The 16,687-nt window shown below is 44.1% G+C and overlaps 1 protein-coding gene across 1 annotated transcript in view; it reads left to right on the top strand.

Annotated features, from left to right (window-relative positions):
- Positions 1-3,050: 3,050 nt before the first annotated feature.
- Positions 3,051-16,687, top strand: part of QRFPR (pyroglutamylated RFamide peptide receptor) — a 28,912-nt gene continuing 15,275 nt past the window's right edge. The window contains exon 1 of the mRNA XM_083457466.1: positions 3,051-3,828. Coding sequence (XP_083313592.1) covers positions 3,489-3,828 — 340 coding nt within the window. The 5' untranslated portion in view covers positions 3,051-3,488. The remainder of the gene's footprint in view (positions 3,829-16,687) is intronic.

Genomic DNA, 16,687 nt, shown 5'->3' with positions numbered 1-16,687 from the left:
TTCAGAAAGGAGTCTTTCTCAGCCCTCCCTGAAGGTGTCAATGATTGTAACAGAGACCTTTTCCATAAAATGCTAAGATGAATAAAACATTAAAGGGAATTAACTTTCGGGCAGTTTGAGCCTAAGGGCAGACTTACACAACTCATTTAGCACAACTGTAATGAATTGATGAGCTCAGTGCTTGTGTTGTTTCACTGCTGCAAAGCTAGAGTCTAGCTTGTGGGTGGAACTGTCATTATATGTGCATTATTTTTTTGCAGCTCAAGGACCACGTCCCCTTCAAAGGGCCACTGGTGGATGGGGCCAAAGGAAAAAGTGGGCAGAGAAACAAATGTAAACTTCTCCTTTGTGGAGGAGGCTCATTTCTACGCACACTCACCCATCGACAATTGTGTTGCAGCATTCTGAACCAATTACAATTTCCAGACGAGAGCAAGGGAGGATTCACACAGATTGCTTTGCAGTAATCCAATCCTGTGTTGGGAGCAGAGATAGAAGGATCTGTCAGTTTCAGCTTGCTAATTTCCCCAATCTTAAATTCAGTGCAATTTTTTTTAGAAAAAGAGGTGCCAGAACTCACCGTGAACACCTCCCTAGTTCTCTTACAATGGAAATGGTGCCCACCTGAGAGGTATCAGAACTAAATTCTGGTGAGTTCCAGCTGAAAAACAACCACTGGTTCTTCACATTTTTGCAGCAATTTCTGATTTTTCTTCTTTTTTATAATCCTCATAAAAACCCTTCAGCACTTTCATGCAAAAAATCCTCTCTTTTTTGACAAGCAATTTCTCCTCATATAATGCCATTTTTGCATGCTATTTTTGCTAGTATATTCATTTTAATACACTCCCCCCAATATGTACATTTTTGTAAACATTGGTAGATTGGAGAGCACTTAGTTTGGCTAAGTGCATATTTTGAAGGATGGCTGTGTTTCATTTCTCAAATTATTTTGGTAAGTGTGAATTGATAAATTCATATTTAAATGTGAGCTGAACTGAATTTCTCTCCCATCCCTAGTTGACAGTAAACCTTAATTTTTGTTTTTCTTTCAGCCTACAATCTTTGCAGGCTATTGATATGTGGGCTCCACTGCAATATACATATAGTGGTACCTCGGGTTAAGTACTTAATTCGTTCTGGAGATCCGTTCTTAACCTGAAACTGTTCTTAACCTGAAGCACCACTTTAGCTAATGGGGTCTCTTGCTGCCGCCGCGCCACCACAGCACGATTTCTGTTCTCATCCTGAAGCAAAGTTCTTAACCTGAAGCACTATTTCTGGGTTAGCGGAGTCTGTAACCTGAAGCGTATGTAACCCGAGGTACCACTGTAATAAACTCCAGCATATTGAAGTTACCTGTGCCTTGACTACTGTGGCAAAACTCTCCTACTCCATCAATATTATAGCAGCAAGAGTTGGTAAAGGGTACTCCTAGCTGAGGGTACCCAGGCTTTCAGTGAGAAAGCTGGATTCAAAAGCTGCCCCTAGATTATTTACCCACTCTTTCACTGGGACAAGACAGATTGAGCATATTACACTAATCCTGGCCTGACAGCACTGGCTGCTAATTAGTTTCTGGGCCCAATTGCAAGTACTTAAATGACTCAGGACCGTAATACCTCAAAGTCCATCTTTCCCTTAACCTGGACTTTGCAAGTATCATTTGAGGCCTTTCTTCATGTTCTCCCCTCCATGAGAGGTCCATAGGATGGCAACATGAGAATGGGCCTTTTCTGTGGTGGCTCCCTTTGTGTAATGCTCTTCTTAGGTATTCTCACCTGGCATTTTCATTACATATCTTTAGGTGCCAGATTAAAATGTTGCTGTACAGCCAGTTCTTTGGCTGACTGAACCATCCATAGCCTTTTAAATGAGTTTGGGGGTATTGTTTATTAATATCATGTTGGGCAATTTGTGTTTTTATGGGCTTGTTGGGTGAAAGGCAGTATATAAATGTAATTTTTAAAAAGAAATGGGAGTGCAACTGCATTCAGGACAGTCAACTGCCCAATTCTCAAGCACCAGAACCAGCTCCATCCTGCCAAGATTCAAACTCAGCTTATTTCCCCTCAGCCATCTCACCAGATGGTGAAATAAAGCTGGGTGTCATCAGCCTTCTCATGGCACCTTGTGGCCCCACCACTTTCCTGAGGGCTGCCCCACACCTGGTGTTGGCTCTCTTTAAAGTTGTTACACTCACTTTGGGACCAAATCCCACTGAGCGCAGGGGGGACTTCCCTTCCAAGCTGTACATCCATAAGGTCAAGCTTTAACCTAAAGAAGTTTCAGACTGATGTGCAAATACAGTGGTACCTCGGGTTAAGTACTTAATTCGTTCCGGAGATCCGTTCTTAACCTGAAACTGTTCTTAACCTGAAGCACCACTTTAGCTAATGGGGCCTCCTGCTGCCGCCGCGCTACCGGAGCCCAATTTCTGTTCTCATCCTGAAGCAAAGTTCTTAACCTGAAGCACTATTTCTGGGTTAGCGGAGTCTGTAACCTGAGGTACCACTGTATTCCTTAAGCTGTTTTAAAACCTAGTAAACTAAAAATAAAAATTCTAACCCTCCAGCTCCAGATCAATGTAATTCATGGGAAGACATAAATCTAGGCAGTTGGTTATATTAGATTCCGGAAGCAACGGTCTCACAGGGACCCATCGTTAATTTATTACAGCTAATCCTTCATTTTGCTTCGGCGTGGAGCAAAGCAGAGCACGTCCGCCTGCGCCTGGGGATCCTTCTGCGGCTTATTTGGCAGAGTGGCGTCCTGGACCTCCAAGGCTCCAGAGTCTTGCCCTGTGCCGCTCCATAGCCTCCATTCTGAGCACGCAGCGCTCTCCGATCTCCGCCAGGTCAGTTCTCCGGCTGCTTTGCAGCCTCGCTGCGCCCGCTCCGAGCCGCGTTCCAAGCGCCCCTCTCCGCCCGAGGAAGCGTCAGTCGCGCCCCTCCGGCGACTCCCCAACAAGCGCCAGCCAATCCCCGAGGAGCCCCTGCGCTCCGGGAAACTTTGAAGGACGGGAGGCCGAGAAGACGCTCTTTCTGCTGACCGATTGGCTAGCGGCTCGGAAGAAGTCTCCAATAGGAGCCCTTCGCTGCTTTTCCCAAGCTCGACTTTTCGCTCCTTCCTCGCCTTCTTCTAGACGGGAAGGTTGCGGCGCGCGCGGCGGGTGGACGAGGGCGTCTCGCTCTCAAAAGTTTCACACCCTCGGTTAAGCGCCACCCGTTTGCTCTTCGCTTCTGCTGCCTTTCTCAGACGAAGGACAGATCCTCGTGGAGACGTCTGGGCAATGAATAAAAGACGAGCTGGGGCGCGGATCTTGCTGCAGCCCTTAGCTGTGGGCGCCGTCGAGCACGGCCGAGAAGTGCCTCCCCAATTTTAAATTTTAAAGAAAATTCCGTGGTTTTCTAAGCCTCCCGCCAGGAGCGTCCGCTTGGTCCGGCCATGCTGCAGAGGATCGCCGTCTGACCCGCCCCGTCGCCGCCATGCGCTCCCTGAACATCACCCCGGAGCAGTTCGCGCAGCTGCTGCGCGACAACAACGTGACCCGCGAGCAGTTCATCGCGCTCTACGGGCTGCAGCCGCTGGTCTACATCCCGGAGCTGCCGCGGCGCGCCAAGCTGGCCTTCGTGCTCACTTGCGTGCTCATCTTCGCCCTGGCGCTCTTCGGCAACGGCCTGGTGCTCTACGTGGTCAGCCGCCGCAAAGCCATGCGCACCGTCACCAATATCTTCATCTGCTCGCTGGCCCTCAGCGACCTGCTCATCGCTTTCTTCTGCGTCCCCTTCACCATGCTGCAGAACATCTCCAGCAACTGGCTGGGGGGTGAGTGGCCGAGCCAGAGGGAAGGAGGCGGGTCTCCTACTTCCAGGGAGGAGGGAGAGGGGCGCTTGACCTCCATTCCGACACACCACAACGATTCCCTCCCCCCCAAATTAAGGGAAATGTTGGGGTTCTTTAATTTTAAAAGAACAAGTTTGTAGTCCTCATGGAGATACAGAAGCTGAATACTTTAGAAGTGTTCAGTGAGTGCAGAGGAGAAGAAAGCGGATTCATAGTGGTGCAAAAATAAAACTGCTAACACCTGTGCAAAGCTAAGCTGGGTCAGGTTTGGTTTCAGGGAACCATGTGTTGAGATTCCTGCATTGCAGAGGGTTGGACTAGATGACCCTTGAAGTCCCTTCCAACTCTACAATTCTATGAGAGATTGCTGCGCAAGCAGCCACAGCCATACACCTGGGCCTTCCAAGTCAGGTTTGTAAGTGGAGGGGCTATCTAAATGTGGGGGAAAGTTTTGATTACCTTTCCTTCCAGCATCATTTATCCTCAGTCGCTTTAGGGCAGGGTTGCTTAACATGTGGGACTCAAGATAATCCCAACTCCCATCATGCCTGCTCCTTGTCAGCACTGGCGGAGCTGATGGGAGTTGGGGTCCAACAACACCTGAAGAGCCACAGTTCAGTCTCCTCTGCTTTAGGCCAATGTTTGCAGATCAAGGCAGTGTGGTATAGTGGTTGGGAGTGTTGGACTAGGACCTGGGAGACCAGTTTTCAAATCCCTGCTCAGCCATGAAACTCACTGGGTGACCTTGGGACAGTCAGTCTCTCAAGCCTAACCTCCCTCACAGGGTTGTTGTGAGGATACAATGGGGCGGAAGCATAGGGGCCAAGGTCCCTTTGGGGCCCCCCAATAAAATATTTGAGGGAGGCACCCCCTCCCAGTAGATGGGCATTGTCATTCAAATAGTGTGTGTGCACAGTCTTGTGACTGATTATGAGGGGCAGGATGCTTACCTGGGTCCTCCCAATATTTTATTCAAGTTGGCACCCCTGGATGGAAGAGAGCTGTGTGCTCCCCCTTGAGCTCCACTGGGGAAAGGTGGGGTGGAAATGGGATAAATCGATCTTGTACCAATGTAGCAAAGTTGCAGGGAATCACAGGTGAGTAGTGTTGTTGTGACCAAGTTCTGCTTTGGGGCTTCCCGCAGGCGTCTGGTTGGCCACTGTGAGAGCAGGATGCTGGACTAGATGGGCCATTGAGTCAGAAGGGACCCTGATGATCATCTGGTCCGAGTCCCTGCATTGCAAAAATATGCAGCTGTCCCTTATGGGAATCAAACCTGCGACCTTGGAGTTATCAGCGACATGCTCTAACCAACTGAGCTAGTCCTAAGAGTTAATCATGCTGCTTGATTTCCTATAGCAGCATCCATAACTACATTATCTACTGTCCAGCAGTTAATTCTCCTTCACAAGTTCCATTTAGAAGTGTGTGAGAATGCAAATCTTAGCAGAGTGTGGTCATAGTTCAGACCCAGCTTCAGGAACAGACCATGACATTACTTGTAGTTCAGACCCAGCTTCTGTACTACAATTAGGGACACTGATTAAAGAACACTATATACCGGTAATGTACACAATATATGTGAATTATAACTGCGGGGAGCTGATGGACTCCTACAATTTGCATTGTGATTGAGCGTAGTGACTGAGTGTTCAAAGCACTTCAAATATTATCTTGTAAAGATAATAATAACCCTGCAGGTATTACTATAGTTCTGCAGATGGGAGACTGAGGAGGAGTTGCTAATGAACTCATGGCAGAGGTAGGATTTAAACCTCCTAATTGTAGCTGTCTTAGCTGCTGTGCCACATCAGTCCTCTCTCCCCAAAAGGCATGTAGCTCCAGTTTTCTAAAGTAAAATAATAATTCTAGCATGGCATAATCGTTCAGGCCTTTTTCATACTGTGCACTAATAAATACAATAATTATGTCTTTTGCATTTTATTATGAGATTGACAAATAGGAGAATGCACAGAGCCTCCAGTCTATCCCAGATGTTCACAGCTGCAGTCTTCAATGAGATTTAGGAATTTGGCATTATTGTGACAATTGCTGCAAGTACTAAATGTCACCAACAGAGCATGGAACTATTCATAAATGATATCAGTGTTGCAGAAACATAAGCAAACGCCAAAAGTAAAGTTGCAAAGCATTGTGCTTGGCACTCGTATTGTTCATCCATGCATGTGTAGTCAGTATCCATGAATTGGCTTGTCCCTTAGTCGCAGGGCTGTAAGGAGTTACAGAACTATATGGCAACAGTACTCTCCCAGCTTGTGACCCCCTGCAACCAGCATTCAGAGACTGAACGTTTGTGCAATGTAAGTGTTTAGCATGTTTAAGGAGATATAACAGACCAGCTCATAACTGAGGCTGAAAAACTACATTAATAAGAATAGTGTAATTATTGCTTTTCCAAAAGTGTGACACTCAGTTGGATCCCCATCGCATGTGTATTGTTATGAGTTTGGGGCTCAGTCCGGATGATACCTTGGATCCCTCGCAGTCCATGGGATCCTGAATCTGTGTGGGTAGAATGTGTAAGGGGAACTTGCTAACCAGTTCCTTTGTCAAGGTAATGGCTTTGGCTGGCTAGTTAAGGACCATGATTTTAACATATCCTAAAAAGTTACTGTGTGCCATTGAAGAAAACAGATGGGCCTTTGCCTCACCCATCTGGAACCAGAATTGCTGTGGGTATGAGCTAGAAGCTGGGAGACAGAGAGACATGTCTTGCTTTGTGCTGAATCCAAAGCTGCACTTGGGGTTCTCCTGGAAACTGAGAGGGGAAGCAAGGTCTTTTGGAGTATTAATGCTGTGAGACTCTCCAGCCTCATGCCCAGATTGCATATAAATAAAATTATATTTCCTAAAGACACCACACATTCATAAACACACACATTCATTTCAAGGAAGCGAAATCCTTGGTAAAGCAAAGACACCCCTGGACTCTCTCACTTCTTGGGGATTGGGGTGGTGTGTAATAGTATAAAGTCAGCTTTGGCATTTTGATGGTGCCAGCACCTTGCTGTCCTGTCATTATATATTTTGCATAGTTTCACGTGCTACTGAGTTTCCAGTCTGATACAATGATCAGTTTATCAGAGCAATGAGTAGAAAGTATCTGAAAATCACAGTGAGGGGCAATGTATACATACTCAGAAATACAATGTTTTTCAAATTAGGAAAACAGACTTCCATGCTAATAAGAAATGACTAGACTCTAGGTCAGAAGGTTGGAGGGGCATAGCAAGCTGGTGGAGAAGGGAATTAGTCTATTACTGCTGCTGTCACTGCCGATTAGTTGGCAACATTACCCAGCTTGCATAGTGTAGGCAGGCTGCCTTCACAAGAATGAAGTAGCTTTGATTGACAGCAGTAAACAACATTAATGTTTCAAGAATTAGGAAATGATGCTTAGAATCAGTGAGAGTCATTGCCACCAGCAGAAAGACTAGCCGAGCTCATCTTGAATTTTTCTCAGTCCTTGAATTCTCAGTCCTTGAATTTTTCATGTGCTTTTAGGAGGAACAAGTGGGGGTGGGGTCAGGGGAGTGGACTAGCAACACAGCAGTGGGGGCTTGGAAGCAAAACCTTTTGCATTCCACTCTTTGAATCAGGCGTGGATTTTCTTCTTCTTCTTTCCCCCCAGCAAGGGCTGTTGGCCTATAGAACAAGTAAGTGGGGGCCACAACTGATGGTGGGTAGAGTGGGAAATAAAAGTGGGCGGACTTCACAACAGCGCAGGATTGTATAGCACAATCTTTCTCATTGCCATCATATTTACAGGCCATATAAAATCAGCCTTATGGCTACAGGTTCCCCACACCAGCTTTACAGCTTCCCCTCCCTGTATAATCATAATATATTTTAGTCTTTAAGACAGCAATGGGGAATCTGTGTCCCATGCATGTCCCATGTTAACCTTTCCCATCACTGGAGGCTGGTGGGGTTGCATGGGTGGAGCCTATGAGGTCACATGAGTAGAGCCTAGGAGGTGGTCGCTTGTGAGGTCCCCTTGCAAATTGATAGTGGACACTTAAACCGTACAGTTGTGCAAATGCTTAGCACCCAAGTGTCTAACCTTGATTCAGAAGGTGTCCCTGTTCACACACTTGCTTCTCTGCAATCATATCTGTGGAACACCAGCTGGAGGAAAAGCATTTGAGGAAATCTAAGCATCACGTCTCCTCTCACAGTTTACCCCCTTGAAAATCACCCTCTGCTTTTGCAACTTTGTGACTGTATGTCTGACACCTAGGATTCTGCCAAACTTATTGTTACCACCTCAAATCTTCAGTCTTACACCACTTTACAAGCAAAGTCTGCTAGAGTCTGTATATTGTATGAAAAGCAAACAAGGCTCTTTACAGTGACAACTGGTGATCACGGCTCTGCAGAAAACAGCATGCCTAGAAGCAAATTTGGCATCATATGTTTAATGGAAGGCAAATGCTGGAGGTAATGGAATATTAGTACTCCCACTGTTGTTCCAGTTACTAACAAAGACAGTGTGTGTAGAGAAAAACAAAAGCAATAGTAGTGCACATTATATTTTTGTTGTTGTTTTAAAAATTGTATACCGCTCATTAGCTGGAATGCACTCTGGCAGTCTAGCTGTTCGTTATGTCAGGTTTAGATTTCCAGCCATTCCACAGACTTTTAGTTGCATGTGCCATCATTTTATTCAGCTTTTAACCTAAGAACTCTGCTGGCTCTGAATCTGTGAGAAACCAAGGCATCAGTTCAAGGTCAGTTGCAGCAAAGAATTTGGTAAAGTGTGTGCAATCGAGGCCCCATGTACACCCTTCCCTCTCATCCAACATGGTCCCAGGTTCTTTTTCTGCAAAACAACAGATTTTGCAGAGCAGCTCAAATATGGATTTTTTTGGAAAAGAAAATTAAATACATTACAACATGTGTGGATTCCAGCTAGATAAAAATCAAAGAAAATGGAACTCACTGTTCCAAAAAGGAGTAGAAAATTGTGTGATACAGTATTAAGTTTGGGGTATATTAAGTGGTTTTGTGTGTGTGGTTTTTTTTAAAAAAAGAATTCATTTACAGTGCATTCCTATACATGCCACGTTGAATCTCAGCTTGGGATAAAGGTGGGACAGAAAAATATTAAATAATAATAATCGTGTTTACTTGGAAGTAAGTGCCATTGAGCTCAGTGGAGCTTACTCCCAGATAAGTGGGGATAGGCTTGAAAACTTCGTTGCAAAAGTCAGCGACTGCTTTAAAAATAAAAACCACCTCCTTCTCTAGCCAGCGCTCTCCCCAGATTACAATATAAGCATATCCAGTCTCCAGAATTAAATATTGTGTTCTGTTGCACCCATCTCTCACAAGCAATAGAAAAACACATCTCTCCCCTCTAAGCCAGCTCCCTTCGTTATACAAGCCAGTTCACAATTATCACTCTTTATGTCTCTTCCCCAGCCAAGGACAAAACACCCCCTGATGTAGATAAACAATTTCTTCTCCCCCCTTTACAACAGAAAAGCAAGCTGTTGCATGAGGGACCCCAACCTTTTAAAACAAAAGAAAGACCTTCAGGAACCAAGAAATAAAGGATTTTTCTTTTTTGCCTCTTTGCCTGCACTGAGGAAAGTAACCTGGCTGGGCTGGTACTAATGTCTTGCTTTCTCACGAAATAAATGTATTTTTAAAAATAAAGAAAGCTGAAGCAAGAACCTAGCGCACCCTCTCACAAAAAAGGCACACACATCCTGCTGTTTGAGGAAAAAATGTGTACCAACAGGGAAGAACAAACAGCCGCATGGTGGCTTAGGAGGGCAGTCACAAAGCTCTATGCACGTCACAGTCCATGTCTGGTGCCACAAGGCCATACTCCTGAAAGAGAAAACATGAGATGGTTGCTTGTGTTTAACTAGTCCCTCTACTTGGGAGGCAGGGGTCGAAGTCTACTGCTAGTTTTTTAATGGCTGGCTAAGCAGAGAAGATGGATGGAAGCCTCTCAGTACATTGGAACTGTACTGATGTTATTACGTGTGTCAGAAAAAAGACTGGACCATGGTTTGGGAGGTTTGAGGGTGTTTCCCCCTCCCCTGAAACTTCACAGGGCTACTTTGCCCATGAGGGGCCTCCCCTGCATATGATGTCAGGCACAGGAAAGGTAAAACTGTAGGGCTAAATTGAAAAGGAAGAATCGAGAACACACTCTAAACATGTTAACCCTTCTTCCTTTCTAGCCACATTCATCTTTTTTATGTCCCACGGAGGACCTTATGGTCTTCAAACAAAAACATCTTGGAGATCCTGGGCCACAGGGAGGTTAGGCTGGCCTCAGAACAGAGCCAGGGCTTTTTTGGCTGTGGCCCCAATCTGGTGGAATGCTCTGTTACAAGAGACTAGGGCCCTGCGGGACTTGACATCTTTCCGCAGGGCCTGCAAGACAGAGCTGTTCCACCAGGCCAAGGCACAGTCTCACCCCCTCCTTTGGTAATCCTCATAGAACTCTAGCCCAATGGTTGCCATTAATTTGATTCTGAACTGATTTTAGAATGAATTGATTTTAGAATGTGTTTTAATTAATTGATTCTGATTTTATGTAAACTGTTACTTTTACTGTTGTTAGCTGCTCTGAGCCCGGCTTTGGCTGCGGAGGGCGGGATATAAATAAAATATTATTATTATTATTATTATTATTATTATTCAGTTTGGCGCCTTTTCTTGTCACTGGACTGTGACAGAAAAGGTGCCTGATTCAAAAGGTGCTAAATTACAGTTGGAAAATAAGAGTATATCAAGGTGGGGGGTACGAAGCTTTTCTTCCTGTTTGGATACAAGCAGGTGATGTCCCTCACTTTAAGGGTCCTCTATAGGGGATTTTACTGGGACGTGGGTGGCGCTGTGGTCTAAACCACAGAGCCCAGGGCTTGCCGATCAGAAGGTTGGCGGTTCAAACCCCCACGATGGGGTGAGCTCCTGTTGTTTGATCTCAGCTCCTGCCAACCTAGCAGTTCGAAAGCACGTCAAAGTGCAAGTAGATAAATAGGTACCGCTTTGGTGGGAAGGTAAACGGCGTTTCTGTGTGCTGCTCTGGTTCGCCAGAAGCGGTTTAGTCATGCTGGCCACATGACCCGAAAGCTGTACACCGGCTCCCTCGGCCAGTAAAGCGAGATGAGCGCCGCAACCCCAGAGTAGTCTGCAACTGGACCTAACTGACGGGAGTCCCTTTACCTTTACCTATAGGGGATTTTACAGAACTTGCCTTCACAGTGGCTTGGTTAAAGTGTAACACCAAACTATGGTTTGGCTCTTTGTGAAGAGTCATTCCCTCATTACTTCCCTTGCGCGCTCCAATTTAATCTGTCACTTTGAGCTAGGGGGCAAAGTGTAACTTGCCTAGTTCAGATGTAATGGCAAATGATGGTTTGTGCTAACCATCATTTGCCCCAAACCATGATTGCAAACCCAGTTCAAACTACTAAACTAGAATTGAGAAGAGAAATTGGGGCACACATAAGCACTGTTCTTGTTAATGTAATACCAAATCATGCTTTGGTGTTGTGTCTGAAAAAACCCCATGAGAGAGAACAAAGCCTATTTTTTAATCATCTTGTATGGAGTACAGTACTATCTCAATTGCTATGCAGTGAAAAATGTTGGAGAGAAAAAAGCAGCTTTATTCTTAAAAATCAAAACCTGGTATCTTATTAGTCTCTTTGTGCTTGAAAACATCTTCTTTCAGTGATTCCACAGCTGATGCTTCTCAGAGGAACTAAATATTCTTCTCAGCAACTGTAGCTGAAAGATTGCTTGTGCCTTTTACCCTCCAGAATAAGAGATAACACCCCAAAGTGCTTTACATACTGCAGCCATTTATAAAAGCAAATGCCTCTGGTGTGTTTATGCATAGCTAAGATGATCTGAAGGCAATTTAAGCATTGTGAGAAGTGAATTGACTTTCAAAATCAAAGTTGTCTTTGAAATAAACTGCTGCTTATCTCTGATTACTATATTGGGGGAAAGCTTAAATTGTATTTCTATGGTTGATTTCAAATGCCCGCTATGGTAATTGCTATGAGCAGTGTATATCACAATGTTTAGCTGGTGATCTAGCATGAGGTTGAACACCAGATATTGCCCAGCCCTACATATAAGCCTAATGGCACAGCCTGTCTCTGTTTTTCATGCCTTTGTTTGATGAAAGGCACTTTGGGAAACTATTATTGTCTGAAAAGCAGGATAAAGGCATGGTAAATAAATCTGTGAAGAATTCATAGCATTTTCCTGTGAACAACAAGAATAATCATTGGCATCTGTCTGTTTCTCAGGAAGAGTGCACCTGACGGTTTGGGTCAAACCATCAGAGAGTTACAGTGCCTGCTGTGGCTGTATGGGACCAATATGGGAGAGTCATGCTTTATTGCAAGTGGGGTAGATGAAGGTGTCCAGTTTTGCTGCTACAGGCGTACGATGGTCGCTGCTGCATATGCATGACCCGACTGTCTGTCTCCAGTCACTGTGATCATCTGCAAGGAGTTCCCATACAGTGGGGCAAATCTTGCCAGCCTTCATGCCGTGTTTGAAGATGTCTTTGCAATGCAGTGTTTGTGTGCCAACAGGCCTAGTGCCTGAAGCCACTTCCCCACAGAGTATATCCGCTGAGCAGAAGTGTGTACATACTGGGAATATGGGCTTGGGAGAGCACGTCTTTATTTTAGACTCTGTCATGCCATTTGATACCCAAAATCTTCCTGACACCATGTATATGGGAAGGTGTTGAGGTGTTGCTCCTGGCAATTGTAAGTTGCCAACAACTCACTTCCATAAAGCAGTGTGCTCAACACACAAGCCAGGAAGACCTTCATCTTGGTATTGGATGTTAGCATCACGTTCTCCCATACCCTTTTGGAGAGGTGAGCCATTGCCATTGCTGCCTTGCCAATACATCTGTCCAGTTCAGCATCATTGGAAAGGTTGGTGGCTATGTTGGAGGCCAGGTAGACAAAAATGTCTTCCACCTTAAGCATGTGGTCACCAGTTCCGATGCATGGAGTGCTGGTGACTGAGGATAATGGTCTTCATCAGGTTGATGGTGAGGCTGAGCTCCATGCAGGCTTAGGAAAAATGGTTGATAACACTATGCCAGTTCCACAGATTGAAGCAGTTGAGTGGGCATATATGGGGCAAAGTGATCTCACAGGAAAACTGGATCCAAGTTGTGTGCTTGGCCTGGTAGCAAATTGTCAACCAGTGCAGATATTTCGCCGTAAGTGGGTCTCCCTCCTGTCAGCAATGGTGCTGACTATGTCATTGCGTTGAAAGGTTTTGCATTAGATAATGTATTTTTAAATGGTTTATACATAATAATAAGTAAAATATAATCAGGTTTTGATCTGTGGGTTCCATCTTTTTAATGCAATTTTATTTACTTCTGATGGAGACTTGCTATATACCAGTTACCAATCTTGATTGAAATATCTTCGGGTGAATTGTTGGAGGTTCTCCCCTTCTGCCTAGCTTCATTATTTTATAACAGAGTGGCATTGTTAAACGCTTAACGTTTATTGACTTAATGGGAGAGTTTAAAAATATGTCATCTACAGATGGATAATTGGCTCGGCTTGCTCTGAAGTCAGGTGATAAAACAAATGTTGCTCCAGTTACATTTAATGAGCTGTAAATGCCATCCATTACACATCAGATGGGATGGCGGACTGAGTGACTCAGCAAAGTTTAACAGCAAGGGCTTAATGAATTATACGTTTTTACTATCATTAAAGTTTTTCTTGGTTTACAAAAGTACATGCCTTGTCTCTTTTCTCAAGTTGTACAGTCTTTTCTACAGATCGGTTACATTTGTTATAAGACATTATTGTTGAGTATAGTATAAGGTCAGGAAGGAGGGGTAGTGGTGAAATTTATATTTTTTGCAGTGTACCTTTTGCGTCAGCGGCAGGTTCTCGTTCTATTCGCTTGTTATGTTTCTGGTTGGGGGACCAGGATATGGTTGGTTGTCTGTGGTTGGCTGCAATGGGGTTTGTTTTCCTTTGGGGGTGGAGGACTTGTTGGGTCATGCTGTTGGTGGGTTCTTATTGTTGTCTTGTTGGGCTGTGTATGTGATAATGGGGAGCTATATTGGGGTGAGGCATCTTCTTCTATTTGTCCCCGTGTCAGTTTTGTTTTATTGGTTAGCTTTTCTAGTGAGACTGTTTCCCATATGATTTGATACCACTGGTTAATGTTCACCCCTGACAGGTCTCTCCAGTGTCTGGCTATGAGGCTTCTGGCTGCTGAGAATAGGTGGGTTATAAGCTCTGTATAATGTGAGTGGTCATTATGCTCTTGGAAGATGTTCAGTAGGGCCAGTTCTGGGGTGAGTTCTAATATCTATTTAGTTATTTTGCATATTTCTTGTAGGACTGCTGTCCAGAAGGGTTGGGTTTGGGGGCATTCCCACCACATGTGGAGGTATGTGCCTGTGGAGGTGCAGCCACGCCAGCATTTTGGTGAGGTTCTTGGGCATATCAGTGCCAGTTTCCATGGTGTTAAGTACCACCTGTAGGTGAGTTTCAGAGTGAGCTCCCTTATCTTGGCTGAGATGGATTTAAAGGGAGGTTTAGACCACATTCTAAGTAGGTCTTTAGTTTTCGCCTAAAGTTGGGCCAAATGCATTTTCTTAAAATGCAAGTCCAGGGAGAAAGTGAAGGAAAGCTAAACCAGACAGCTCTGTGAAGCTCATAACAAGGAAGCAAACTTTATCATTAAAGCTGTACTAGGTAAAATTAATGGTCTTCTTGGTTTTTATTTATTTGGAGTATTTCTACCCTGCCTATTGACCAAAGTTCTTGACCGATCATTAAAATTCATAAGATAGACAATAGTGCAGGGGCTAGACGTACCTGGAAATGCCAGGAATCAAACCTTTTATACGTGAGACATGTGCTCTACTGCTGAATTATGCCAGAGCTGGAAGTGTCACCTCATCTTGTCTGCCTTTATATGCTTTAAAGTTCCATGCTGAGACTACATTTTAAGCCATTTTAGGTATTTCTTTGTAACTGAATTACCATTTTAAGCCTGTTTGAACAAAGCTACTGTATTTGTTATTCTTCAACAAGTATTCCGAGTGAGTAAATGGTATGTTTATCTTTTTTAATACTTTTTGTGTGATTATTGTTTTAACGGGGGGAAGGGGGAAATACCAGAAAAAAATCCGTTCTGCCTTAAAGCATTCTGTCTAATGTAATAGTACTGCTCTGCCCATATCCTTCAATCATAACATGTTCATAGTTATGCAATAGAACAGTCCTTTTAATCAAATACATTAAAGTACAGTGCTCTGAGCTAGGGATCTTTTTTTCCTTGTAGAAAATGATGGTGGGTTTTGAATTGTACAAACACAAGGGTGAAAGCAGATATTTAGAGACAAAGAATCCAAAAGTGTTCTAAGTATAAGCTTGTCATGCTAGCTTTTGTATTTCTTGCTGAGAGGTTACTTCATTATTTCTGTTGAAAAACACTGCCGGTTTGAAAGGTGTACTTTACTGAAGTTTGGATGCTTGGCAGAAACTGCAGTACTTTGAGCCAGCTTACAATGTTTGTCAAAACAACTTCTATGATAGAGAGACCACAATTCTGTTGCTAGGCAATTTGGGGTATCAGAACGCCTTCTCTAATGAAAAAAGGCTAACTTTCTTATTAGATCCTCTGCTACAAAATTGTATGCAACCAAGTGGCCTTTCATGTCTTGTCAGGTTTCTTTTGTCTGCATCCTAGAAGCTCAATCATGCTGAATTAGAGAAAAACTGCATCAGATTGATTACCTCAGAAAGGTGAATAATGATGTCACTCCACTGGCAGTATGAAGAAGAAGAAGAAAAGATAAAATTGTGGAATGTAGAGTTTGAACTTTTTTTGGGGGGGGGGGGAGGAAGTAAAGGCTAATTGTCTCCCTGAGGAAGAGCAGCTGCAGTCCTAAACATGCTTACTTGGGTGTGTAACCCATTGCACCTAATGGCATTCACGTCTGAGTAAGTAAGCATAGGATTACAACTATATATTTGGACCCTGACAGGAGCAAGGACTGCTTCATGCTAATAAAATCCTACAGTCTTCCTAGTGTTATAAAACTTGAGGCAAAACAACGAGTGAGCAATATATGATAATTTAGGGATATGCAATTGAAATGTTCAAGCTGGCTGAAGCACAGAAGGCACTAGAGGAGAAGAATTCTGCAAAGTGGCTGGATTGAAGTGCGCAAAATGTTTTGATATTTATTTTATTGGATTTAGCATCACTTTCCGCTATGTGCTGCTACTGTCATGCTGACAGGTTCAAACCCATAAAGATGTCTGAGGAAAGAGAAGGGCGGAGGAAATGAGTTAGAAGAACGGATTTTCAGACTTTCTGCCTAGCTACTGCAGAAGACAGTTGCATGCAGGAGAAAAAGGAGCCCTACAAACTCTTTCAGTGACAATAAGAGCAAGTATGAACTAGCCAAATTTACTTATCTTCATTTCAATGAAATGCCGAGCCAAACTGTAGCATGTGCACACTTCTACTTTGTGGCTGAAAGCTTGGAGGGCTTTAACCAACTTGGGTGGCTTTCAAAGAGGATTAGACAAATTAATGGAGGATAAGGCTATTAATAGCTTCTAGCCACAATGTCCTCCCTCCACTGTGAGAGACAGTTTGCCAGTTGATGGGAGAACATCTGGTTGGCTACTTTCTGAAATCCATGAGCATCTGGTTGGTCACTTTGACAGTAGAATGCTTTTTAGATCCATCACCGGGAGGTAGTCTGTGAGGTCCTGGGGTTCTTCTGTTTTGTTTGTTCTTATCTCACAATTTTTCCTAAGAGCTC

Source organism: Podarcis tiliguerta (genome assembly GCF_965153285.1).
Source record: "Podarcis tiliguerta genome assembly, chromosome: 9".
Classification (NCBI taxonomy): Eukaryota; Metazoa; Chordata; class Lepidosauria; order Squamata; family Lacertidae; genus Podarcis; species Podarcis tiliguerta.
Note: the sequence above shows the minus strand (reverse complement) of the source record. Positions and strands in the feature narration are given on the sequence as shown.